General features: G+C 40.9%; 1 protein-coding gene across 3 annotated transcripts in view; it reads right to left on the bottom strand.

The window, feature by feature from the left end:
• Nucleotides 1-1,654: 1,654 nt before the first annotated feature.
• agap3 (ArfGAP with GTPase domain, ankyrin repeat and PH domain 3) overlaps nucleotides 1,655-25,541 on the bottom strand; it is a 109,349-nt gene continuing 85,462 nt past the window's right edge. For all 3 annotated transcript variants that reach the window (XM_063885819.1, XM_063885820.1, XM_063885818.1), the window contains exons 14-18: nucleotides 17,247-17,401; nucleotides 16,676-16,766; nucleotides 15,357-15,579; nucleotides 5,322-5,577; nucleotides 1,655-4,693 (exon numbers count right to left, since the gene is read on the bottom strand). In XM_063885819.1, coding sequence (XP_063741889.1) covers nucleotides 4,463-4,693; nucleotides 5,322-5,577; nucleotides 15,357-15,579; nucleotides 16,676-16,766; nucleotides 17,247-17,401 — 956 coding nt within the window. In that variant the 3' untranslated portion in view covers nucleotides 1,655-4,462. The remainder of the gene's footprint in view (nucleotides 4,694-5,321; nucleotides 5,578-15,356; nucleotides 15,580-16,675; nucleotides 16,767-17,246; nucleotides 17,402-25,541) is intronic.

The following is a 25,541-nucleotide window of genomic DNA, read 5'->3' as shown; positions in this document are numbered from 1 at the left end:
GGCAGAGAGCCCTCCTCACTGTTTAGCAGGCCCTGATGAAATATCAAAACACACAGCGGTGCAAGCGAGCGCTCCAGCCTCACAACAACAAACACAAGTGGCCGGGGTCTGTGAAGGCGTGAGGCCCGGTAATAAATTACAGGACACATGATATTTCTCAAGAGAAGTGGAGAGAGCACGATTCATTTGAGGTTCAGTTAGGCAAGGCCTTAAGATGCTGGACATTTCAAACCCATAATCAATATTTTTATATTAACAATGGATCATATTCAATTGTTTATGTGAGAGGGACGTCACATCACTTTTGTGGTTCACTCTCTGCTCTCCTCTGTGGTTTCAAGCATAAAAGATTTGCAACTGTCTGCTACCTGCCAGCACCAAATAATAATAAGCAACTTAGCAACTAGCTGGTACAGATAGTTGAGCATTAAACAGCTACAGTGCTGGTAGAGACCAACAATGAGCTAAAAGAGGGGGAATATTTGACTTACTTTTCGTCTGTGGGACAAAAACAGGACTTTAATGATGCTCTGTATCTGCTGGATGTGTAATATCGATTAAAAAGTTGGAAAATGTTTGATAGTTTGTTTCCTATTTCCAAAATGGTCCAAAAAAAAAAACAGCAAACAAGGTTTAAGTTGTAAAGGTCATGAACAAATAAGCAACATCAAAATGACAAAGATTTTTTATAGTTCATAGATTTTTACATCCGCCAGGGGGGTTATGTTTCCAGTTTGTTTTTGTCAATGATATACAACACAAACACTTCTGCACTTACCAGATTTGAATGAAACTTGGTGGAAGGATGTAGTATGGGCCAAAGCAACAGATATAATATTATTTGGAAGAGATGCTGATCACGTGGCGAATAAAAAAAGGTTTCGTTTACGTTGAAATTGTAAGATTTGCAACTAATACCTTGATAGTTGAAAAGTCAAAAACACTCAGCTAACCTGCTGCAGTACGTCTGTTTAAAAGCTTGAATCAGATCTGAAAATAAATATTGCTAAATCCTAATTGTTGACGGAATATGCAACATAGTACCCCAAAATTGGGAAACTATTTCACTTATGTTATCAGTGTAGGACCCCTTTCTCACTAGTAAGGAAGCAGATGGATACAACAAGTTTGCAGGGCCTTTAAGCGCGACTCAGAGCTTAGTGGCTCCATGTCAATCCAGCCCAGAGGAAGGAAGAGGAAACCCTAAAGCGAAACCAGGTGATGAAGCTCAAACAAAGCCAGCCAACAGAGAGAGGAAGGGGATGAAGATATGCTGAGACAAGATTAGCAGGAAATAAGAAGTGGATTAGTGAGGGCTTGACTCCTCTGAACACTGAGACCTTTCACTTTTCCCCATGGTGTTGTGCTGCCTGACACTAAGCTCGGCTCTTTATCTTAATCCTCTTTTAGTAAACTGTTGGGGGTCCCACGAGCAGGAAGTGGAAGGAGAGAGGTTGCTTCACTTACCTTAAAGACAGGCTCGGATGAGTTGTCTCGGGCAGGAAGTTTCTCCAGGAAGTTTCATGAAGGAACATGCAAAAGGGAAGAAGATGTGATGATGATAATTTAGTTTGAAGGAGTCTCACCTTGTCAGCGGGTCATGCACAGGAGTGTGATGAATGGCAGATGAACACACACACACACACCAGACAAATGTGTTGAATTCCCCAAATGCAGGGAAGGCTACATCGTTTTATTTGAGTGTTTATTAATAGGTCAACAGTCAGCCGAGCATCCAAGCATACAACAAGTTACTCTTTAGCTTTTGCTTTGTTCCACGTTCTTAACGTAAAAGGAATTACAATAGGAAAATAACTTGAACAAAAACAAAACAAAAAAAGATATTTACAAACTGCATTATAAATATGTCAAATGTACATCATTATACACAAGTACCAAAGATGGTCGGTTAATGTCGAAACCAAACAGAAGTACCTTAAAAATATGCCTAAAGAGAAACTAAACAAACCCAACGTATCAAAAGATGGTTCAAATGGGACCTAAAACCAGTTAAGTTTGTTTCTCTAGGAGGAGCTCATCCTCAGATAAAAGCTTTAGCTAATATTTACACTTCCAATTGATGTCTAGGGGAAAAACAGGCAGGTTTCTAGTGTTTCTTCACCATTTACAGTATGTAAATAAGGGTTCAGGGAATCACTTTACCCAATAACTCTCAGTAATCCCCTTGGACACTTAAATGTACTTTTTGAAATGAGTCGGTCAAGTAAATCAGAAATAAGGCAAGTACCACTGTACAGTACAAGTATATTTGAAGGTTTTCGTTGAATTTGTGGTCGTTTTAAGGATGTTGGGAAATGTTTTTATTCGCTTTCTTGCTGAAAAGATCGATACTACTCATTCCTGTCCGTTTAGTACGGCGGTGAAGCCAACAGGCTGCTTTAAACAGTGGTTAACATTGTAGATTGAATCAAAACAAAAGAAAAACACATCACAACAGTAGTTGTAAAAAGTATGCATGTTACAGACGTAAGTCTCTTGCACCAAAGTCCGATAATTAGAACGAAAACAGAAATGGAAAAACAAGTTGTTTTTTTTAGACGTCACCACATGGTGTAACTTTATGCTAAACCAGGCTAAATGTACGCTTGGCCATGCTAACCCCCTCCAGACTCAAGGTCCATACTGAACGCACACACACAAGAGTGTAATGGATCTTCTGATCAAGAAAGCAAATAAGCATTCCCAAAAAATATCACAGTTTTCCTTTACAATATCGCCATTTCCTCGATTTACAAACATCCTTGTTCGACCACGTATTCAGTCCCTGTGGGCTCTTATATCAGAAATACTGTAACGCAACAACAGAAAACTGAAGATAAGGTACACAAAGTTAATAATAACTGCCTCTGTAAACATATATCCTGCTCTTGTAAACTCATAAAATCAAGACGGTTTAAAAACCTTAAAATTGGCAGTTGAATCAAAGGGTAAATACACATTGTGCCAACTCCACCTGAATTAATTTCTTACCTATAGATTAATCAGCTTATGTCAGTGGAATACTGTACATGTGTATTACTTAATGCAAAGAGAGTCAAGCTAATTTCCCTCCAGCTCATTTTAATCCTAAATGTCTCACTTGGGTCATTTGAATGCTTTTTGTTAACTCTCCGCGTTTAAGCTGACAGTTTGAGGGAAAGGAAAGAGGTTGTTTTTTTGACTCTAAAAGTCTAAGTATGTTCTTATAAGGAATAAGGTGAAGCAACAAGAACTACTTTTTACAGACGTCTGTACATTAAAACACAGTTATGTTCCAAAATCTTCACTGCAGGTGTCTTCTCTCCGGTGTAAATGTTTCATGAACAGAAATGCCCGTTGGCTCTCTGCTGCACACAGACGAAGACGTAAGCACACACATGTGTTGTACAGTTATGCACGGACGCACACACACAGTACCATATATGTATTTCACAGCAACAAAAGAGGAAATGCTCTCGAGAGTACCGCTTCTACAGGCTGTGGCCACGGGGAGGTGGATGGATATTCCAGTATCTATCTATGTCAAATAATGACCAACACAATGCAGTCAATCGGAGAATTACTCCAACAAAGACATCCTTATCAGTGTGATCTCACTGGTTCAATCAAACCTTTGAATTTGAATGAATTCTGATTGAAGAGGCACGCTTACAAAGCCGTGTGGTTCGATGGTCATAAAACATTATGCCCCTTAATTCCTTTGTAGTCACGGACACTTTTACTGGAGGATCACGATAAGGGTTGTGAAGGAAATGACTCACTTTCACCCAGACGGGAATTCTGCAATCAACTCCTTTATGATGATCCGAACCCATTTTCCTGTGAATTAAGTATCTAAATCATTTGGACTCTTCATCTATAATTGCTTTGCCTTTGTATATGAATAGTATGTCAAGAGTTTGATAGCTGTGTTAAAGACATGCATCATTACTAAAGCTGTAACAGCCACTGATCTCATGGAAGATTTCGTTTCCTTCAGTGTTTTTGTCACTTGTTAAAAATATTCCTCACAGTTTTTATGTTATAATGCTCAGGCTTGAAAATTTGAAGGAAGTTTCTCTCATTTCAAGCTCATTATGAAATCAGTTCACGTCGCAGAAGGGGAAGACATAAAAAGGAAATGTTCAAGCATTAAGGAAATGCTTTTCGTAGGGTAGGTATGAATGCCAAAGTAAGTCATTAGTTTGGTTGGCGCTTAAAAAACACAAAGCTTAAAGCTGATCGTGATCGTTTCAGACCAAGATTTAACAAATTCAACAAATAAGAAAACAATTATATAAAACAAACAATGTACAATGTCCGAATCCCGGACTACCACTTCTGTTAGCATAGTGGAATATTAACAACGAGTCCATCACTCCTGATATCTCCGTTGGTACAGATTCTGGATTGCACAGTGTGAAGCAGAGGAGGAAGTACTGGGCAGAGGGAAGTGGGTTCGGGGTTCGTCTGCAGCTCGTCTCTACATGATGCTGATGCTGCGGTTGAGCTCACACTGGGCGTTGTTGTTGTTGATGTTGGGGTTGGGGTTGCGGCGGCTCATGTTGGGCGTTGCCACGGACGTCAGGCTGCTTGTGTCGTTGGGGCAGCCGTGCTGAAGTAAGATGTCTGCGCACTCCTGGCTGCCGGCTCGCCGTGCGTAGGACAGCGGAGTCTGGCCACGAGCGTCGCGACTCTTCACGTCCACTCCGTACTGAGGGGGGGAAATTATGAAAGGCATATTTAAGATTTTACACAAGAGTCCAAGGTAAATTAGAAACAAAATAAAGACATATACAAACAAGATTGAAGTTGTTGAACGATAACTATCTCATGGAACAGGAAGCACAACAACTTTTGGAAGGCGGATTTTTCATTGACTACTTTAAAACCAACATTTTTAGCATAAGCCTTTGCATACTTTACTTCCTAAACGCATTCACTTTTTAGAAACAATATTAATACACAATTTAGTATTTCTTAATTATTCTTTAAAGTATGAAGCATTTTAAATAGCATTAAGACCATCATGTTAGGAAAACTCAATTTTCTTGAAAATAAGTATGTAGTTTCAGTACGACTTTTAGAGTTTAGTAAGTTGTGTTGAGCTGATTTCTAGTAGAATTCCTTTCAAGTCACTTTATAAAACAATAAAAAAGATGTTTTTAGACCGTTGGTCTGAGGAAGAAGTTGTAATGAGAAACATCTGGAGAGATTAAAGAGGTTTTCTGGTTGTTTGAAAGTCCTTCTCTTCGCACTTTAACTCCTATATCACTTGTCAAGGAACTCAATCCCTACAATAACAGAGTTCCTCCGCCTCTAAGCCGGAGGAGCTCACTCACCCAGATGAGCAGCTGTGTGATGACCACGTTGGCCATCGCGCAGGAGAGGTGCAGCGCGGTGCGTCCGTCTCCGTCCCCGTAGGTCTCGTTAACCTCCTCCTTGGTGCCGTGGGCAAGCAGCAGCACCACCAACCTCAGGTCGTCCTCCACCACAGCCCGCAGCAGCTGCTGCCCCAGGGGCACGTCGGATAGGGGCAGGCCCACCAGGAACAGCTTCTGCTCGTATTTGGCTCGGATCCAGCGCTCCTTCTCCTCCCTGGAGAAAAGGAAACCACAGAGGTCAGGCAGGGTGGAAAACTATTAACAATTAGGACTTTAATGGTCCACACGCATCTCATATATTTCTGATTTGTCCTAAATTAACCAGGTGCATGAACCTGTCAAATTAAACTTACAGAAAGTGACAAATAGCAACTGATTAGTACATCATTGTACTAATAAGAGCTTTATAAATGAAATAGGCAGGGGGACCAATTTAGTCTTTTTGAAGGCTATTCTTAGTGAGGACAGCAGAAAACTTAACACTTTCTTCCCCGGATCAATCCTTACAGATCTTGTGATCTCAGATGATAACATCGGATTTCTGTGTCAGACAGATGGGAGTTTACCCAGAATGGATGATATTAAAGTGAGAGGCATTGATTTTAAATTCATGGGAAAAGGGTAAAGGGAAGGGTCACAGTAATTGGCTTTAGATACTCACTAAAGAGATGTTCCCAAATTATCAGAGCACAGTACACCACCAGCCTCCAATATCACAGTGGGAAACAGTGAGATTGGCGGGGGTGATGAGAGAATGCCAAAGGCTGTGATGCTTTGGGCAATACTCCACTTCCCAGTGATTAGGGTGGACAGCAAGGCGGTTAGAGTCTGGCCAGCTTTCTAAAGGTTACACATCTCCAACAGCAAGTCTGCTGCTGACAATACAGGAAGGAGGGGGACGTCTTTTTTTATCAGCACTGTCGGCTGTCAGTCTGAACTGGTGGATCCCCTCCACAAAAGAGGCAGTGTGTCTCGGAGCCCCGGTCTCCCTCGGGGTGGCTGGGCCCCGAGTCAGATCGATGGGGCTGAATGGCAGCCAGAGAGGGACGGTGGGCTCCTTCACTCTGCAGCGGAGAATAGAGGCTAAAAAGGGAAGGCTCCGTCCTCTATCGCCAGGCCGAATTATATCTATTGCTCTCCATCTTGACCCCCCCTCCTTTCATTCTCTGCCCACATACAAACTGTCCAAATAAGAAAGAAAAAAATCAATATCAATATGTGAATGACTGAGCATGCCCAGTGTGGCACTAACCCGGTGACCCTGTCAGGCGGAGTGATAAGGCGAGCAGAAAGAGGCTGTTGTTTGGGTGTGAGGGTGAGTGACAGAACGGAGAGGGTCTGCACGGATAAGTTAAGCGCCAACGCCGGCTGGAGTGACAAGGCTCTCGTGGGACTCCCTATCAACGGCCGAGGCCTCGCAGCAAGTAAAAACCGACAATCTCATTCGATTCCATTTCATCATAATCACAGTGACAACGACACCAGCAGAACAACTTAATTACCGAAATCAAGCTTTCAAACGGGCAACATCAGATCAGTACAATACAAATATATATTTATCTTAATCTGTTCAACAGTTTGATCGATTTTTAACGCTTTTTCTTCCTTCAGATTTATGTTTCTATCTTGATGCGATGGATATTTTTCTGAATTTTGTCAGCCAGGTTTGTAAAAACACATTTAAAGGATGAAGCCGAGGCCATTTTATGCTCTTTTGATGTGAAACAAATCCCATAAAAGGTCAAAAACTAACAACCTGTTAGTAGTTTTTATATATGTTCTGTCTCCTTTACCTCTGTTTAGCTGCCAAGTCAATTGACTGATTACATAAACATTTATAAACTAGTCTACACATATTTAAAGAAAAAGGTTTATTTATTTTTCTCAAATTGCTGGGTCCTGTAGTTTTTAGGAAATATAGCCCAATTGTTAGGGACTATTATATATTTGGTGGTTTAGCAACATTTACATCAGCAGGACAGTGTTACTCTGTCTACTAACTATCACTGGTTTTGAAACACCTCGACAAGGGACTGCGATTGAAAATTAGACAGCTGGTTAACACTGGTACATCTAAGAAATGTTGATTAGTGTGTGTTGTTTTTTCAAAAATAAAAATAAATCATTCATAAAGTAACCCACAGACTTTGCTGGATGTACTTTCTAATGAAGATAAGAAAAAGGAAACCACCAGAGGTAAAAGGGCATAAGTTGCACTGTCATTTGTGTGACCTGACCCCGAGTATATCCCACTATAGCTCTAGTCAATTACAGCAGCAGATTCAACAATAGTATCCAGTTCAACATTAGTCACTCTCCCTTTTATTACGACCTTAGCAGCCATGTGTCAGAGCTGCCAACTTAGCACAGACAGAAAGCGTTCTCAGAGTCATATGTCAGCTGCCAGGCTCACTCCACAGTGCAGTCTGTCTTACACAGAGCAGGCTGGCACCGGCCCTAACTGCAGGAGTTAAGATGTGATGGAGGAGGGCGCGGGTCTTTATCAGCACCCCGCCGCAGATTGATTAACTGCAAAACGCCACCGGAAGCTCATAAAGCAACTTAACCCCCACATCTTAAAATACCCTTACAGCATTTATAAGCAGATGGGTGCATTTTCTGTTATGACCTCAAGGAAAAAGTGGAGGAGAAAGTCCTTTAAGCCGCTTCACCATAAGACAATCTTTTCTTAAGGGTGAGGGTATTATTTGCACAACAATACAGCCCTAATGGCAGGCAATTGCAGCGGCTCAGAGTTTTATGGTGTAAGACCTCCATCAATCCCTACTCAGTCATTATGTGTGGACAAGCCTGTTAGCAAATCAATTGGCCTTAAACCAGCGGACTTCTCAGAACAGGAAGGGGCCGTCCTGTCCTCCCCTCTTATTTCCGGTGGACTCTTTGAAAAAAAGTTTTTTGTTTTTTTTACTGCCAAACAGGATAAAGTATCTCTGAAAAAAACTCTGTGTAATCCTCAAGGCAAAATTGTTAACATATAACAGAAATCCAGGCTGAAAACAATCACTTAGAGCTGCTGTCCAAAGTTTGCTTCAAAGAGCTAGACCATGAATGAGATGCTGAATCTGTAGAGCCCAGTGAATTGATATGAGCTAAATGAGGCAGAAAGTTAGCACCAAGATGTGAAACAAAAAGGCTGAGGAGAGCCATTAAGAAGACGTCAACATCTCAGAAAGGAGCCCTGAGGACACTTTGTTAGCCTCCGCTACCAAATCAGCCCTGGAGGCCTGCGGGAAAAAAAAAAGCCCCACTCACTGCTTATGCCAGGATCTACATTCAACCACAACTCTTTTTACACTTCTACAATAAAATAATAACAAAAGCAGCGGGGCAGTGGTTTATAAAAAAAATCCTGCCACTTGAAAGAGCAAGTGTGAAAGGAAGTGAAATGGTAATCCTGCCTCTGCCTTTTGTTTGAAATAGAAAAACAATCCAAACAGAGGTAGGGTTTAGACAGTCAGGGGGAAAATTGAGACCCTTGAAAAGGACACTTCCTCACCGCAGGAGGAAGAAAAATAAAATCAGCAGATTTAGCATGTCAAAGCGCCAGGACAGAGGAGAAGGGGAGGTGGAGAGGGAGAGGAGAGTGCATTTTCACAGCATAGGGGGATATTTAGGAAATTGAACTGATGGTAACTCTTACATACACACATCCAGGCATGCCCACTGATTTCCCCACCCTGCTTTGAGCACATACTTGTTCTAAATTTCTCTGTTGCTCAGGGGACAGAGGGGAGCTTAAAGTTCCCAATAAAAATGCCTGTGTGTCTCTTGTAACCAAAAACAAGCGGTGTTTGCTTCGCCCCTAAACTTCCTCCATCATTCAGAGGTATCTCAAAGCTGATGATCATTGTTTGACTTTCAATCATTGGATTTTTGCGTGAAAGAAATCCTGGGCAAACATCAAAATGAGTCTAAAGTGGAAATGGGCTCCTGTCCAGAACTGGTGTTTCCTTTCATTTGACCATGCAGAGCCCACCTAGATAAAGGCAGCCCTAACAGTAGAGAAAGGCCTCTTTTTATAATTCTATTAGAGCTCTGTCCTTTCAGCTCTCCGTTGAGCAATGGATCCTGACCCTGACTTAATTAAGTGGCAAATGGCGGAATGATTCTCCTAAACCCAGCCCACGGAGTCAAGAACACATGACTGAATTCAAATAAAGAGGGACAAACAAGGACAATTAGTCAAGCCTGAAAGACAAAGGCGAACGGGAATTTATAAGAAGGGAAGGGAAACTGAGACGGCGGGGGTGGAGCGAGCGGTGGAGCAGCCACAGAATGACCAATCTGACGGCCTGCAATAAAGGTGCATTGGTCCATAGGAAGAGGAGGATGTCCGTCCCACCACTCGCACATCTTTCAAACACACACTGAGTCCTCCTAAACAATCAAAGCTCCCAGAGCTCCTCCTACTGTTCCCCGAGGATCCAAATCCACTGCGGACACATCAAATAGACGCAGTGAAGGGGAGAAATGGTGGTGCTGTTGGGAGGGTAAAAGAGGAGGGGGGATTTGACCAGCATGAACAGACTTCACAGTGGGGGTGGGCAACTTGTATGGGACCGATTCCCATGCAGACAGCGGCTTCACTTCCACAAACCGAGGGGAGGGAAGAGACAGAGAGTGAGGAAGAGGGACAGCAGCAGAAAGACAGAGCGGGGGCTCGGAGGGGAAACGACAGAGATGAAAAAAAAAAAAGAGCACACACAACAGGGACAGAAAGCTGGGCCCCAAAGCATCAAAGGTTGCTAAGGGCCAGAAATGAAGGCGCAACACAGTAAACGCCGCAGCAAAAAAGTGCTAAATAAGGCCCCCTATGGTCCAGCCGGTACAGTGCACACATGCTATGCTCCGAACAGCTGCATATAACCAAGACAAATATTTTCACAAGTGGACTAGCCGCCACTTTTTCCAGAGTGCGGCGTGAACAGATGACCAGAATTCAAAAGGTTGTTGTGTTGGGCTCTATAAAGGGGCCAACAGGAGAGCATCTGGGCGCCGTAGGCAGGCAGAGGGATGAGTTGAATATATTGTGACATTAATGAGGTTGTCAGACTCCTCATGATGGAGTGGCTGTGTTTTTGTGCCAGCAAGACTAACACCCTTAAATGCTCATGCTGTTAACCCCTGCTGAACCCTCGCCTCACAGACAAAGCAGAGGGGACGATAACACATGCCCTGCTTATGTATGCAGCCTGCTGCACGTACGTACACGGTTAAAATTCTCGGTCACATAAAGGGACTTATCTTTCACAGACAGGAACTTTTTGTTATGATTTCATACTGCTAACTAAATTAAAAGGGTTAAGTAGATTCGGCCATAATGATTATCTCTATATGTCTACCTGGCTCAGGAACCGGGTGGCATGTGGGCAATTAGTGACTTCTCCCACACAGGGCTAATTACTGACCTGTGGGTTTCATTTAGAGAACATGGGAAGACCCAGTCATTCATTTGTCTTAATTAATTACTCTTCCTCCTACGGGGCTCCTGGCAAGGCCGGCTATTCTAAAAGCTCTTTGGAGAGTCGGCGTTCCAGCACTCCTAACCTGTGAGTAGCCCCAAAGCTTGGCTCTGTGTTTGGGGGAATAACTTGGAGGACAGGGGCCACTGTGGACAAATCATACAGCAGGATTGTAATGGACACAGCACTGATGTTGTAATCGAGCAAAAAAAAAAAGGTGCCAGCGCCGGAGCAGAAGGGGTTAAAAGAGGCAGCGGGGCCAGGTTTGGAGAGGTTAGCGGTGTGATTCATTTTTATTACTACGCAGCCCCTGCAGGCGGCAGGAGTGGCAAATTATTTCTGAAACAAAGTGGAGGGCTCTCATCAGAGCTATTACCTGCCTGTGGCCGGGGGCGGCACGGAGCCTACAGAGGGTGACAGTGAGAGGCCCGGCCAGTGAGGGATAGCCGTCCACATCCGTCCACGCTCCAGGACATCTCCCCCAAATGAGAACTGGTGCCATGTGTGTGTGTGTGTGTGAGGGTGTGTATAACTGTGACTGCCAGTAGACGTAAGGTTAAAGTTGGCTGTTGGAGCTCCCCCGTCAAAATAGTCTGTGGTGTTTTCTATCACAAACACGCCAAGCAATTAGAGGTGACGTGCAAAACACGACCACTCCCAGGTGCTAATTAAAAGAACAACTCTCCTCCAGTATGCTGACTGCAGGGACATTTACTTCCACAGATTTAACTGTGGCATAGCCAGGTAACGCTTTTTAAATTAGGCATCCTTAATAAAGTAAATTAGTAGGTAATTGTTGTCAATGGCTTTATTAACGTCATTCATTTGTAACAGTTACATTTTTAGCCAACAACTTTTGGGTTGTCAGCTTGTCAAAATCAATTGGCAGGCTGCTGCTTACTTTTATTAAAAGATAATAATAACTAAAGACTTTATTGGTCTTTCTGCTCTTCTAAGTCACTCTTAAAACTCTCTTTTTTTAAATTTTATTTTACTATTTTCTATTTGTTTTACTTTGTGTTTTATGTGTTTGGATGCTGCTCTTTAGTTCAGTTATTTCTTTTTATTTGTATATTTTTAATGGTCTTATGTTTTATATGAAAGGTGCTTAATAATAATAAAGTGTATTAATACAATTATTATTATATTGATGACTTAAACGGCAAGCTTCAAAGGGCTTATCAGAAAGTAATAAAAACATGGTTTAACTACATTATCACACGATAGACATTATTAGCATTAGCCAAAGGCTAATGTTTTTTTTACAATCTAGAAATCCAAAATGTGCTCATATTAATGGCTTATAATTTATCTAAAAAGTCACCAGTTACAACTTTATGAAGGGTGCATTATTAAAGAGTGTTACTATGCAATATTCCACAAGTTCTACAAACATATACATGTACATATACCTAGCTTTAAGCATGTTTCCTATTATGAGGCCTGTAATCAGTCTGATGTTGCTGTGCGGATCTGCGTACGACAAATCTATATATTGTGTTCTCTGGATCCAGAATATCATAAGCTAAACCAATCCTGTGGATGAATGCTTTTAAGTTAAATCTCAAAAATGCAAGAGGGTAAAACTAGTCTTGCAGGAGACATTCAATCAGACACTGAGTTGATATTCAGGTAGTTACTGAATCGTTTAGATTAGCTGTCACTAATGTTTAGTGGGACTCGGGAGCCATACACTGCCTGCCTGTGTGCCATCACAAAGCTGCTACATGTCACCGATGTGACACAATTAAAATCCTCTCATATGTTAAGAGGAACATACGCAGAAAGAGTCAGGTCAAGATTTATGGCGTTAGAAGAAAGAAATAAGATCAAGTACATCCCCTTAAGTTGGTTATAATTCATCATTCGTGATAAAGCAAAACATAATTTGATACCAGCGTTACACCCACGAGGGTACATCGTTCTATCAGCAGCAAAATCATAAGCATCTCGATAACCAGTGGCCATATATGATATTTACAACTGCTGTGTTTTGTCTGAAGATTAGTTATGCTGCAAATGAGATTTATTGTTTGACAGTGAAAACTAATGGAGATGCTGCTGCAGGATAAGATCGGATTTTTTAGACAATGAAGAAGCTTCCTGCTCCAGGCGACGTGGGACTGACAGTGGTAGGGAGAGGAATCAACATCAATAATCTTTCATCAAGTCCACACTGGAGCACTTTAGCACAGACACCATTCAATAAATAACTGTAGGCCATCATTCAGTTCTGAACTGGCCGGAGAGCGCACTGTGGATTCAAGAAGGAAAAGTCTGAGACTGCAGGTACAAACAGCGAACCAAAAAACCCTGTTCATAAGCAACTTTATAAGGTCCTAGTATGTGCACATAGTATTATGTCTCTAAGGACAGCCATGTTTTTCCTTTAGTGTATGCTGAGAATGCTTCATTTACAACACGAACCAGGAGAGTGGATTTTTAAGGTACTCATTTACAACTTATTTTACAGGAGAAATGCCTCTTTTTTTCTTATAGAGACTGTTTTCCTAACCCTGAACCATGAATTGGTGTGTCAGAGACATCATACATTTAGGAAAAAGGTTTAAACTCCTCACTTGTTGTTTCTTTTTATTAGTGATGTGAGTCCACACATGAAAGGATAGGAATTATTGTCACTGATAGCTTCAGTTTTAGCTAAAGAATTTAGCCCGGTTGTCAACTGCTGATATTAAGCCAATGCATTTTGACTGTACATGAGATATAGACCTGCTACTTAATTTCTTCAATGAATAAGTTAAATATGTCTTTAAAGGTGAATTGTTTCATTTCTTCTCAAGATAAGTTGACTTGAGTTATATCAAATAGGGGGTTAGGGTTAGTGGCCTTACCTATAGAGCCATAAACCGTCGCATGTTTTCAGTTAACAAGTAACACAACACAAATAGTAATATTGTCTGTCTGCTAGAATACAAATATTCATTTATATATAGTATAAATGATATATAGAAACTGCTTTCTGCTATCAATGTTTATTACCTTAATGTGCGTGGTATAAATATATCTCCAACTATCTGGCAACACAACATGGTTCTTAATAAAGCCTTTAAAATAAAAATTAGATCATATTTTTGTATTTTCTGAGCCATAGCAGCTGCAGCATTAAGAGCAGAAGCAGCATCAGTAGAAAAATAAAGCAGATTTGTTTCTCTGTTGGTATATTAAAGTTACAAAGCTGTGATGTTAAAGCAGTGAGATGCCGGCAGGGAGAGCCTACAGACAGTCTTCGCCCTGACAGACAGATTGATGACCCGGCCCTGTGTGATGGATATGTGACATGGCAGTCGGGGGCCTGAGGGCCCGGCTCTTGGGGATGGGTTAAGCCGTAATGGTGTGCTTAATTACCTGCACAGCCACATAGCAGGTCATTAGTCAGACTGGGACGCTGGGTCTCACCTGTCACTGGGAGATAAACAATCCTCCTACCAGATCTGGGACCTCACAGGAAAGGGAGCTTATTGTCTGGGGTTAACCTGGGACAGGTCCGTATGGAGCAGGTGGACAACTATCATCTAAGAGATACATTAAAAAGATGAGAAGCTACTAGGTGGGTTGTCAAATGAAAACAAGTCTGGATAAGTTAATTGTAGGGGCTACTCCAGCTTAACTTTTCATAGTCCAATCTGATTGGTCAAGATGCACCTTCTTATTTTTTTGGGGCTCGTTGATTCTGCCCTGTTTGAGCGTGTGAGGATGCTGCCTTGTCTAAAGTACTGGAGCAGAACCTGATTTTTAGGTAAAAATTGAATAGCATAGAATAGAATTATCCTTGATTTAGAATAGAATAGAATATACTCTTAATCGTCCGTCAGAGGAGAAATTTAAATTCTGCATTTGACCCCTCCTAGTGTTAGGAGCAGAGGATGGCCATTACGAACAACTTCCCGGGGAGAAGTGTAGGGAACGGTGTCTTGCTCAGGGACACCTCGTTAGCAATTGGTCTTTCGAGGACTTGAACAGGTGGCCTTTGGGTTCCCAAGCCAAGTCCCTATGGACTTCGTCACCATCACCCATAACCCCATTTTCCCAAAAACTGACATTACTCAACTGTGATTTGAATCAGGGTCCTCTGACCTAATCGTTGAAAAGTTGACTTTATATGTCAAAGGACAAACTGGTACTGAGCAAAACAATGTCACGCACATCACTCTCTTCAGTAAAAGGCAAGTTAGTGGAGGGACAGACAATCGAGACAACCGATACTCTGTTAAAAATATTACTCTATATAAAAGATAGAGATGGCAACAAAGTACAAACAAAAAACAACAACAACAGAGGCTTGTGATCCATGTGTGCAGGATGGACTGATTCTCAAGAGACTCTTCTGGACCCCCGGTGCTCCTTATGGAGCGTTTTGTGGCGTGAACTACCTGAGCTGAAATGTGGGTGGCTAATAAACGGCAGGTAATGGAGAGAAGACGGTGCTGCCTTCTCACACTATAATCTCCACATGCTTCATTAAGCTGCACCTGTATTTGTAAAAGCTTACCTGGTGCTGTCGTTGCCTGGCTTGCTGTAGCCCTCCAAAGCCCCCTCCCACACACTGTTGGCCATGGCGTTACCGATGGCCGTCATCACCATGCTGAGCTCCACCGGCCAGTCGTCCAGGTCCAGGGAGCGGACGCGGGACAGGTGGGTACCCAGGTTCCTGTGGATCCCGGAGCACTCGATGCACACCAAGGAGCCCAGGTTGAGACTGGCCCAGTCGGGGTCTGACAGAGGAGAAGAAATCATTATAGCACTAGAATAAGAGAAGAAACAGGAAAAGCCATGAAAAACTCAAGTTAAACAGGGGATTTTTAAACGTCTTAACTCTGTATTAACTTTATTTGAGAAATAGCTTTGTAAGAATCACTTTGAGTCTTACCTCATACATATTCACTTCTTTTTAGCTTCAAACTTGAATTGAAGTTGCTTTAAACCTTTTACATTATTCAATTTATGATCTATTCATGATTTTGCTCAAGAATAGAAAAACGGTATCCCTCGTGGCTAAGTCTTAAGGAAACATGAAATGCATTAAGAAGCTGAACCTGTAAAAGGTTGCTAGATTTGGCTCTGACATTTAGCTTGAGGTAAAATTCCGGTGGAATGTAAATAAATAACAGTAAAGTTCAGTACATTTCTATAAGCTACAGGAGGTTGCATTGAAACATGATCAACTATTTAAAATAGGTAGGGACGATGTTTTAAATAACAAGAGGCAAAGGGTTTTTAATACAAATGTAACTTACTAAATCTTTTTCGACATTTCAATAAAATACTGTAAGATAGATAAGTTTTACGACAACATTATCGTAAAAGTTTCAGAACCTTTTTCAGAATAGAGTAAGGGTCACAATGTCGCTTCTTCGGGGAGCTATGTTGGTGGAGATTGTTATTAATTTATTTGAAAAAATCAAATAAACCAGGGAATAAAATAGGGATATGTTTGATGGACATGTTTCCCGTTATTGAAACATGTTTGCTCATCTAAGTTTAGTTCTGGCATATTGCCCAAATTTAGACTTAGATTAGATATGTCGGTAGTAACAAGCGACAAATGGCATTAAGTCAGAAAGTGTTACAACCAAAATGAAAATCGAATCCTTTTTTAAAATATATACGCTGTATATTTGAAGGTCCAAGAGTGAGTAAAATAAAATTGATTCAAATGTTTTACCATCAATAACTTTGTGAAAAAAAGTGATGTTTTACAATCTTTCCATCTTTGGTCAAATATGGAGATAGAGAGTCCATATGTTTCTTACTCCAAAAGGCCTTTTTGCAAAAGAGAAATGGGCTGTTGTAGTGCAGAAATATACTCACTGGGTGCATCACAGTCCACACAGAAGCTGTTCCCCCTCACGTTTCGTATGGACTGAATGGCCATTGCATCACTTTGGCTGCCTAACCGAGACTGTAGGAAATGAGGGAGAGAATAAGTCAGCAGGAACTAATCATTGATAGAGTAAAAGAACGCAAACAATTATAACTGGATTCAAATAATAGACAACCAGCGAGGAGGGGGGGTGGGGGGGGGGTGGAGATTTGGTTTTTCCAAAAGAAAAGACTGAGGCAGAGGAAATATGAATATGTAAAACAAGGCCGTGTCTGCTCAGTCTGCTGACACAAGCCGTGTTCTCTCTCTGATGTCTGTCAGTTCTAATAAGAGATCCCCCACACTGCGGTGCACCTGTCTGACAACCTCCCACATGTGACAGCTTGAAGTGGGTGAGGAGGGGCGGGGGGGGAGGATGAGGGCGCAATAAAGGTTGGAAAGAAGGGGGAAAAGAGGAATGTAAATGAAGCAGCAGAATTGTAGGGTGATGACGACGCTGTGATTAGATGATTTTCTCCCATCCTGCTCATACTTATTATCCTGCCTGCCGTATTGTACCTTGTTCTTTATGCTCTCACAGGACTGCAGGCTGGCGAAGATCTGGCTCTCGATGGCTTGGACCCACAGCTCCCTCTCCTCATATGTAGAGGCTTCGAAGTTCCACGTCTGACCCGTCAACGACACGATGACGAACTCAAAGGAATCCTCTTGTTCTGTCAAAACACAAACAAACAATACATTAGGACCTCAGAAACAAGCATATCAGTGGTGAAACCTGACCCTGCAAGTTAGCGACACAGCTCAGTGATCGACGGCTACTCATGCATCAATTCACGCTGAGAAAGGTTTCTGTTCACCTCAGAATCATCCAGGGTTCCCGGCACCTCTTGTTCACTGCTGTTTTCAACAATGACTAAAAGATCTCAGTCTCATTAAGGCTAGGATACATTTGAATCTTTCATAACATTTTTCAGAGTTGTAGAAAATACAAAAATCTTCATAACTACATTTGTGCACAGCAGTTCCATTTATCCAGATTCTGAAAGCAAATGAATTGAAGGTAAAGATCGTATATTTTTTTATCAATATGCTTTAGGTTTTGCCTGCTGCTATTAATGCATAAGCCAGAATGTGTCATTGTGATTGGATCTTTCTTGTAGAAATACACCTTGGGAATGCATTTAACTTCTACTTTGAAGTTATTTATGTTCACAGGCCGCTCCTTTTCTACTTTTTGATTAAAGTAGTAGGTTAACATTCCCTCTATTTCTGTGGTTTATTCAAATACAGATTATAACAGTGTTTAAAAATCAAATATCATAATTTTTTAAAACCAGTTATACATCCCAGTTCCCAATATTCACACTGACTTCTAACATTCAAGCACTTTTCAGAGCATGATATATTAAATATGTCTAGCTATGGTTTGCATTGCTAAGCAGTAATAGTAGTGTTAAAGAAAGAACACATTAAATCCAGTAATGTTTTGTCAAGTAATAACAACAGTCCTTTTTCTGATTTTTATATTTAATGAAAACTCATTTGGCCCTTTAATTTGGTTTGAGATTCAGCTGGTTTTCTCCACTGCTCTTTTGTGTTTAACTAAGATTTATGAAAATGTCACCTGTCGTTTTCAAACGAGAGGTCTGACACAACATATGTTCCAACACATGCTGTAATGGCTCTGCTGTTCAGAAGCAATTCATTAACTGGGTACTGTACAAAGTGACTCATGTAACATCTCTGGTCTGTGCACATGCTTGAGCTCATAGCCAAATGATTTGTAATTACCTAATTATGTCTATGCAAATAGTCATCTCATTTGCATAAACCATGTTTGGAGGACTGGAGGCGAGTAGACACAAGGGAAAGGTTTTTTTTCCTGAGTAGTTTTATCATTAATAGAAGTTACATTAAAAGGACATTTATTTAATGTACACAATATTTATACTTCTAATGTATTGTGTATTAATGTATCTATTCTTGTATATGAAATTAACTGCATTTGTGTCGTTATCAAATTATGGAAATCATTTGTCAGACAAATCATCTAATCAAAGAAATTACAGCACATTTAGAATCAATTGAGCCTTCTTGGTGCGTGTCGCAGCCCTGTGCCGTAAATGACAGATTTCTGACGGACGGCAGTGATGTAGCGATCTCTGAGCTTCGGTGGAGGGCCATCTCTTCAGGGGGAAAGCAATAATCCAATTAGCTCGACACCGACTTCAATTATCTGATTCAGTTTGTGGAATCGACTACAGGTCAGGAAGAATCAATAAAGCCTTAGAAGCCTCTTTATTAGACTAACAGCGAGAAAACTATGTGGGTGTTACACTTTAAAGCACTGGTGGGGAGTCAAACAGAAGAAAAATCTAAAGTGTTAACTTAAAAAAGTGACAGAATAAAATCTAAAAATATGAAGAGAAAAAAAAGTGATCAATTGAAAAAACATACAGTAAAAATCAACGCCTTCCTTGTCCAATATAACTTCACGTACAATATCTAATGCATTTGATTAAAATCTGTGGCTCCCAGACTCAAATGTTGTTGGACTTGTGTTTTCATCTTTTTAAGAAACCCGAACAAAGCTAATTATTCTGTTGGCTGCCCAGGCAATAAATTGGAGGCATTAAAACACTTTCATTATGGAGATTAAAAAAGCAATGGATGGCTGGTTTCTTAAACTGATGAGTGTACAAGGGAAAACAAATCTAATTCTCCATGCATAGTAATGCACACGCGAGACATAGTGTAGCCACTAAAGAGACAGAGGAACATGTGCAGCAGGAGGCTTTATGTGTGACTCCGGTGTTGTCATTACATGCAGATCCAGCACACGGATATTACTTTTTAATGCCGTCCACAGTGTGGCAATTCAGCTCTAAGAGGCAAAGTAATTCTGCTCCATGTAAACACGGTGCTGAGGTCAAAGTGGTCTTCACAGAGCCGCTACATCTGAGCATGAACAATGTGTCAAAGGCATCAGTGCTATCTTACAGGCACCTGACGTGATGAGCTTTTAAAAAGGACCATTAGTGCTTCGGTTATTACTCAACGGGTGCAGTTAGCACATGGCTAGCAGAGGAACGATCACCTTGTCACATTAACGTGAGCATTAACCTCCTGACCAAATCTATCCGCCGGCCTATGATCAACAAGTTCTTACCAATTAGAAATAAATTAACACAGCTCTGCCAGTGGGCGGACAAGTAGGAACACAATTTAAAGCCATCGGAGGAGCCAACTGTGAAGAATGAGCGAAATATGACTTTCTTTAATTAACATGGCGTAATAAAAAGGAAATTAGAGCTTAATGGCCACCGAGCTGCGAACAGGAAGGAACAGATACACTTCCTCGTCCGCGCTTTACATGGATCATAAAACAGTTTGGGATCCTCCCAGTTACAGATGTTATTCATCAGATTACTTAATGGATTTCAGCAGAAACACAACAGCACTTCGACAAGCAGAATGTTTCGTCAATAATAAAGGATTGCTTCGAGATACCAAAACAGGAGGTTAATGCATTGCTCATATATACTGGCTGTAGCGGTGGAACGTTACTGAGCATGTTAACTCAAATACTGTAGATTAATACAGTTCTGAAATACTTTATTACTTTTTCTATTCCAATATATTTATCTGACAGCTATTACTACTAGTTACTTTTTTAAATACTTCTATTTTAAATACTAATGAGCCTTTACTTTTCAAAACTGAACCCTTAATAAAAGATGATGATCTGAGTTCATCACCTAACAGATGTGTACATGTTATTTACAGTTTATCCATAGAGTTATTTAACATTGTATTTAAAACAAGTAGGTCGAATTCTCAAATAGCGCACAAGTTATCACATTCGTTTTTTCATCTTTCAAAAGTGCATTTTAGGATTTTGGATGCAGTACTTTTACTTTGAGTATTTTAATGCTACTGTTTAGTTACTCTGGTAAAGGATGTGGAAACGTTTTCAACCACTTACAACACCACTGTTGTAAATCAAACTTTAATACCTCTAGAAGGCGTCGGTTTGACCTAAAAATCTAGTGGAAGTGGAACCTGAAAGAAAAGTGGGTGACCGGCGGACGGTGATTCCTCTAGTGCTGCAGCAGATGCACCGCCGAGGACCTGTGCACCAGATTAGCACCTCGGGGGGTTTGGTGGCGAGACCAGCTGTGCCAACTATACTCCATGCACTAACGTAGCATCTATTCTGTCTAAGCCTCTCAAAGACCTCTGGAGACCCGTGTTATTGACCCTAAGAGAGGACTTAGCAAACACTCCTTAGCCTTGAGGATTCCTTTCTTTATCCGTTTGTGTGAACACTTGGCTGAAACGATGACAGGGTGCAGAGGTACGCGGGCTGAGCTATTGCTTGGGTGTGCAGGATGTGTTGTGTTGTGCCGTGTGCATGCATCAGGCAGTCACTTAAAGAAGTGCTTGCCGTTCCCGTGAATTAACGAGCAGTTGGGAAGAACAGGCCAAGGCGGTGCCATCTGTAAATGTCACAGGCACTGCTTGCTCATTTTACACATCATTAAAGCCAATATTCCTAACCTGTATCAGAGCAATCAGGAGCAGGCCATTACTGCGACAGGGGCCCCAGGGGAACCACGACCAAACTCAGAAAAGAAGAGAGCAGGGAGGGAGAGAGAGAGATCGAGCACACTCTTTATCTATCTGACACACACACACACACACACACACACACACAGAGTCTCAAACAAACAAGGAGCACACCTTCCAACAATAAACAAACACATGAAATCAGCACCAATACCACTACGCTAATAGCTAGTGCATTTAACAACAGAGCCGAATGGAAACAGGGCCAATTATACATGTGTCTGTGGGCAGTGTGTACGGAGCCCAAATGAGAATCTTGTTATTCCTTTCCCTCCATACTGTGGCGCTCAGAAAGCTAAGCCATTACAAGAGTGGAGGCTCCAGGGACAGCTTTCGGAAATGAGAGCGAGTCGGGGAGTGACAAAACAAAGTATTGAGATAAACACCCACCATTAGCACAGGCAGTTAAACCTCCATTTCCTAATCCTCAGCTGGACTCCAGAGGATATTAACCCTTACTTTGCAAAAGGTACAGGACAATAGGATACTGGATTGGGTTTGTCTGACGATATATTACTTAACAGCGCTTCTGATTGACTGTCAGTGCAGGTTCACTTGTAGTTTGGGGACAGAAAGCCATTGAAACGTTGATCCAGTCGATCTGAAGATGAGTCAGGAGCAGTGGGACATTTCTTCTAATCTAAACCTAAGCCAAAGGTCATAAGAGAAACCCAAGAGTAAAGGAGATTAATACAAAGTTAACAATGTAAAACTAAAGAAGAGAGATATGATTAGGTAACACAAGCATCAAATGATCTCTCCTACTTTAGGAATACCGTGTTGATAGTTAAGATGTTGCACGCTCCGGACCTCAAAATTCAACATTACTGTAACATAGTTTGGATTTGTTTGAGAAATGTTCTGAATTACATATAGGAATATAACCCGGTCAGTTCTGATTGTTGCAGCTAATTCGTTCTGATTCTCCATTATGCAGTTACTGCAAACTGTGCCACTTATCACAGTGAAGCCACTTTATTTTGTGTATGATTCTCTGCAGCATTAACTAATCGTATATTATATTTTTCATAAAGGTCCATTTCTGTTACCCGGACAAAAACGGAGTGCTGGAACACGCTGGTTTTCTATTAAACCTAAAGCTCTACTTTTCTTTATTAAACACATTTCTGTTATATTCATATGTCCATGAAATTGGTATATCAGGAAATTGCAGTAGTTTATTTATTTAGTCTATGAGGCTGTTTGTATGCAAGTGTTAAAGTATGTAATTACATCAAGTATACCTATTTTTTTATATTGAACTAAATACCATTGAAGTTAAATGGTCACATTCCAGCATTACATGCATTCATGTCAACAATTTGTTCCTATTGAGCAAATAAGTGAACATTTTAACTTTTTCAATGATGTTAAGGATAAACTCAGGTAATGTGACACAAAGCATGGAAAACATTATCACGCACCTTTTAGGAGTCCACTTTCTCAACACATACAAATAAATTCCCTATCCTGCTCCAATTGCTAACTCAAGAGTCCTTCCAATCACTTGAAATTCAATCAATTTAAATGACAATATAAAGGTATTTGATTCAGATCCATTGTTGAGTCTTCCATTAAATAAGAGGTTCTTTGAACCAAATTAAGATTTGATTCAAAAATCTAATTTGTCAAAAAAGAAATTGACCCCAGTTCCTTTGTTGCAAACACAATTCTGTGCAGCACATGTTAGTTTGTTAAAACACACGAGAGTATCTGACGTTCATTACAAGATAAGCTTCCTTTAGCTGGACTGTACGATCAAATGTGCAAAAACAAAAAGGGAAATGTGTCTGTTAAAACTTAATCTAAATCAAATCGTATGTTGTTAATATAAATAAGACTTTAATGCTGTCTTTATATTTCAGGTAAACAGTTATCTCTGATTTCTGTGACCTTAACACAAGTAAATATCTCCCTCCACACTGAAAGAATCAGGAAGGAGCCTCTCGTCACAATTTTCCTCAATTCCTGCACCTCCTTTTCTGCTCACACTGTACGCTAAAACCTCCAAAACAATGAGCATTTGATACACTTTCTTTAAAAGAGAAATACATTAATGATGCTCCCTGACAGTCTGCATTAATCAGAGGGGGCTCCCCCTGAACACAACTCTTTATCGGCCATCGATTTTCCAGTGGGTTTATGGCGAGCGACACACCGAGAAAGCTCGTCGCTGGGCGGCTGCTGGGAAACACATTACGGGGCTGTCAGTTGTCTCGCCATGCATCCTGCATCATTCTTTAAGCACATGAGAAGTTCATTACACCACACAGCTCTGACAGTGCATAGGATATTAGGGACTGTGTGCATTGTGCATATCTTGTGGTGGAAGTGTAGCGCCGTAGACATAACAGGGAATGTATACATTATCCAAATATGGCTTCCAAATTATTAGAAATAAAAATTGAGTGACATTCATTTGAATGCATTTTAAAGCCAAAACAAGGGTTAAATCTCTGTGCTTGCCTAAAGCTATATACAAATGTTTGCAGAAAATCAATTTCATAGTGTAAGATGTGTCATTTTTCCTTTCATAATCATAGTAATGATCTGGTTATAAAACATAATTTTCTCCCTCTCCAGCAGCCATATAGAAGAGTCTCGCTAAGTACTGTAGTGCCACATTTAAGAAATGAGGTTGCAGCAACAGTTTCTGCAAGCTTCCTCCTACATCCTACACGTCCCATGTTGACTAAAATGATTTCTCACCTAAAGATGCGCACGCCGTTTTGATTTATGATGCTTCACAACTACTAAAATTCAATTTCAGCCTGTATTGCACGCTTCTGATTGCCCCGTAAATGAGATAAACTGATAGCAATTTATTCAAGGATCCCACCTCTTCTCTCCTTCTTCTCTCTTTCAACAGGAGCACAACTCACATTTCCCAGACTTGGGTGAATCCAATATTTAAGCGATACGTCTGTATTCCAGAGCATTCAGCAGAACAGACAAGGTGATGCTAATAGAAAACCTCGCAGAGATACCATGAGAGGGACAGAAAACAATGTGCGTGTTTGATGACGTGAGAAACTTCAGAATATGCCTCCTCCAGTCTGATTACTCTTAGATTTTCCACTCAGCAAGTTATCTGACTTTAATTATTCCTCTGTAGCGCACTTATCGATGGGACGTGATGATGTTAATAATAATGCCAGACATCACTCATTCAAGGCTTTAACACAAACGTGCAACTCTACCAGGAGAGCCACATTAAGAGCTCAGTAATAAAACAGAGCAGAAGTAACATACTCTACACTTGCTAACTATGCTAGTAGCTGCTAACTGCTACTGTATGTTGATAGAAACTGTAATGGACTATGCCAAATGTACAAAACAATGAAATCTGGGATTACATCTTCCAGGTTTCTGATGCGACCACATACAACAGAAAAAGCACCACTTATCTCACACCACTTATCTCTGAGATTCTGATGATGTTCACTCCAAACAACAATGTGGTCAACAGACTCATTCAGACTTTAAAGAGAAGCTGTCACAGACCATGATAAAAAAGTGTAATGATTATAAATGCTAAGCCCCATTTAGGAGGCGTCAATGCCATTGTTGTTGTTATCCAGCGTATCAATCTTGTTGATTGATCATCCCGCTCCTGTGACATCAGTTTTATGGCCTCTGAAATGCATCCCAGTGTTTTCACAATGCCATCCAATTAGGGTACTCCATTTATCATTGGGCTGGAGAATCATTATTAATTGGGTGGAGAGCCGACTGCCACTCCCCTGCTGAGAGGGGCCACGGCTTCTGGAGATCGGGCCTTTCAGACGATGGTAAAAGAAATGGGGGCTGTGAGGGTGAACTGTGAAGGAGGGCCACAAAGAGATACTAAACTACACACCTTCATGGACTTCATAAGAAAATTCAGTCTGGATATAAAAGACAAAATGATTTTTTGTTTCAAAATGCAGAATGAGAAATCTGATTAGTGTGAGAAGTTGAATTCAAAGTGGATATTTGGCTCAATAACAAATAAGATACTGCACAGAAAGTAAAAAACAAATTGCAGTTAAGTTACAGCCTAATTGCGTGTAGGCTACACTTGAACTGCAACGGTTTATATTACCTTCACTTCCTCAAAGACCTCGACTATGGGGGCGTAATGTCCAGCTTTGCACTTTCCCCCAAATCCCCTAATAAGTAAGTGTCACTTGTGTACCTTTGAGGATGCGACCACTCACTGGCTTCCAAACATCAAAATAAAGC

Source organism: Eleginops maclovinus, chromosome 6 (assembly GCF_036324505.1).
Source record: "Eleginops maclovinus isolate JMC-PN-2008 ecotype Puerto Natales chromosome 6, JC_Emac_rtc_rv5, whole genome shotgun sequence".
Lineage (NCBI taxonomy): Eukaryota > Metazoa > Chordata > Actinopteri > Perciformes > Eleginopidae > Eleginops > Eleginops maclovinus.
This window is presented reverse-complemented; position numbering and strand designations above follow the sequence as displayed.